A 2049-nucleotide genomic window follows, 5' to 3' on the forward strand; every position below is an offset into this window, starting at 1 on the left:
CTGCTCCTGGGTGCAGCGGCGGACGGGGAGGAGGGCGGGGGAGTGGCAGATGAGCGGGCGCTCACCATCATGGGCTAGCCGCGCAGGGTGCTGAGTCACAACTGATTCTGGGCATAGCAGTGGGGACACAGCCCGAAGAGGCCCCCGCTCGCGAGCGGGTTGGATAATCACAGCGAGGGCAAAGCGTCATGACGACAAAGCTAGGAAGTAGGACGACAATGGGGCTTTTTGTTGATTGAACCCCTGGCTGGGTTTGACCACTCACAAGGTTTGACCGCGGTCACCGCATGGGAGGGCGTGCACGTGCCGGCTAGCAGCTGAAAGACTGGCTGCAAGAACCTCTCTCCCCCTCGTGCATGCATCGTCGATGTTGATGCAATTGCTTTGGTCTTGTGCTGGTTGTGTTGTTGGTTGCTGTCTGTGAGCACCGCTCTTGCCACCGCTTTGATTTGATTTCGCAGTGCAGGCTGTTTTCGCCCTTGTTTGATTTTGAGCGAGTGTTTGTTGGGCCTTGCACATTCAATGTTTTTCTTTTTGTGAATACTGTCTAGTTTGCTTTGGCACGAGATTGTTAGCCTGTGTGACTTGCAGGCTGTGTAATGGGCTCACAGGTCTTGTCACGGCATCAGCTATTCGATTGGATGGGCGGTTGAGATCACGTTGCTGCCATGGAAGATCTGGACATGACACCACGTGCTGCGCATACGTAGCAGCGTGCGAGACCCAGCCTTACAGGGTGACAGCCCACCCTTGCGGTCCTGCAAACTTGCAAGAGCTCCTGGACAGGCGAATGGTGGGCCGTGCTGGCCGTGTTTTGTGTCAGTATCATGGGGCATGATAGCTGCGCACGGTATGTCGTGAAGCTTGGGAGACCCTTTGAGCATCCCCACCTGCACACCCCAGCGACGGTCGCGTGCACCAGCATTGCTGTAGACAGCTGCCAGGCATGGCACCCGGATGTCAACAGGCACACGCTGAAACGTGACCGCCGCTGCACGGGGGCTGCATGCCTGCGGACCAGCAACCCCTGCAATGCTGCGAGGCAGCCAGCCGATGCCCCCTTACACTTCTTGCAGTGTCGAGGGCTGAAAGGGCGGCATTGCGCCTACGAAACCTCCACAACGCAAACGATGCGGTACAGAAGGAATGCAGGACTCAAATCACCAATCGGCTGAGCGGGCGAGAAGCAGAGGCCGGATGGCTCCAGCCGTTGACCTTGCTGACCCGAAGCCGTGAGGGTGAGCGGTGCGTTACCACAGCGCGCGCTGCTCTCACCACTACCTCAGCTGCAGCTCTACACCTACTGGGATGTGGTCACTCGGAACTGCAGGAATCGGAGGGGCAAGTGACAAGTAAGCTTGAGGGGTGGGCAAACGAGTCAGGCGGGTCACAATCGACCTTCAGGCTGGGGCTAGCCCAGGGCTACTCAGATATGGCCAGTGGCAGGCGCGCCGGCAAATGGCAGGAAGTTTGGCTGTGTCGCGAGCTGCCACGCTGAAACCACCCCCCCACACACACACACACACACCAAATTCAGATACGTCCCCTGACCACTTGCACCTCGCGCACTCACATCTGTCGTGGGGCAGCCAGGTCAGCGTGCGCATCGCCTCGTCCGGCGCCCGTAGCGCGCCCACCGCAGAGTACGCCACCGGCCTCCCCTCCTCGTCGCCGTACCCATTGCCAGGCGTCTCCCAGGGCATGGCCAGCCACCCCACCGCCTCGAGCGCCCCTGGCGTCACCCACACGTAGTCCAGCGTCGCCGCCAGCCGGGGCCCATAGAATGTGAGCGCGGGCTCAGCGCCCGTTGCGGCGACCGCGCCGCTCTGCAGCGGCCCCAGGCTCAGGCGGAGCTCGTCACTGCGCCCAGCGGGCGGGTGCGCGGGCGCTGCGGCGCGTGCGCGCTTGGGGTCGTGGCCGGGGTCGAGGCGTGTCCTGCGGCGGCGCTCCTGCTGCCACCAGAGGTTCCAGGTGTGGGGGTGGCCGGGGCTGCTGGGGGGCAGGCGGCCGGTGGAGAGCAGCTGGTATACAGGGGAGGGCGGCGGGGGC

General features: G+C 62.5%; 1 protein-coding gene across 1 annotated transcript in view; it reads right to left on the reverse strand.

The window, feature by feature from the left end:
- Positions 1-1277: 1277 nt before the first annotated feature.
- MNEG_6324 (hypothetical protein) overlaps positions 1278-2049 on the reverse strand; it is a gene marked incomplete at both ends in the record, with an annotated part of 4848 nt that continues 4076 nt past the window's right edge. The window contains 2 exons of the mRNA XM_014045199.1: positions 1278-1324; positions 1574-2021. Of these exons, the coding sequence (XP_013900653.1) occupies positions 1278-1324; positions 1574-2021 (495 nt within the window). The remainder of the gene's footprint in view (positions 1325-1573; positions 2022-2049) is intronic.

This window comes from Monoraphidium neglectum (assembly GCF_000611645.1).
Source record: "Monoraphidium neglectum strain SAG 48.87 unplaced genomic scaffold scaffold01017, whole genome shotgun sequence".
Lineage (NCBI taxonomy): Eukaryota > Viridiplantae > Chlorophyta > Chlorophyceae > Sphaeropleales > Selenastraceae > Monoraphidium > Monoraphidium neglectum.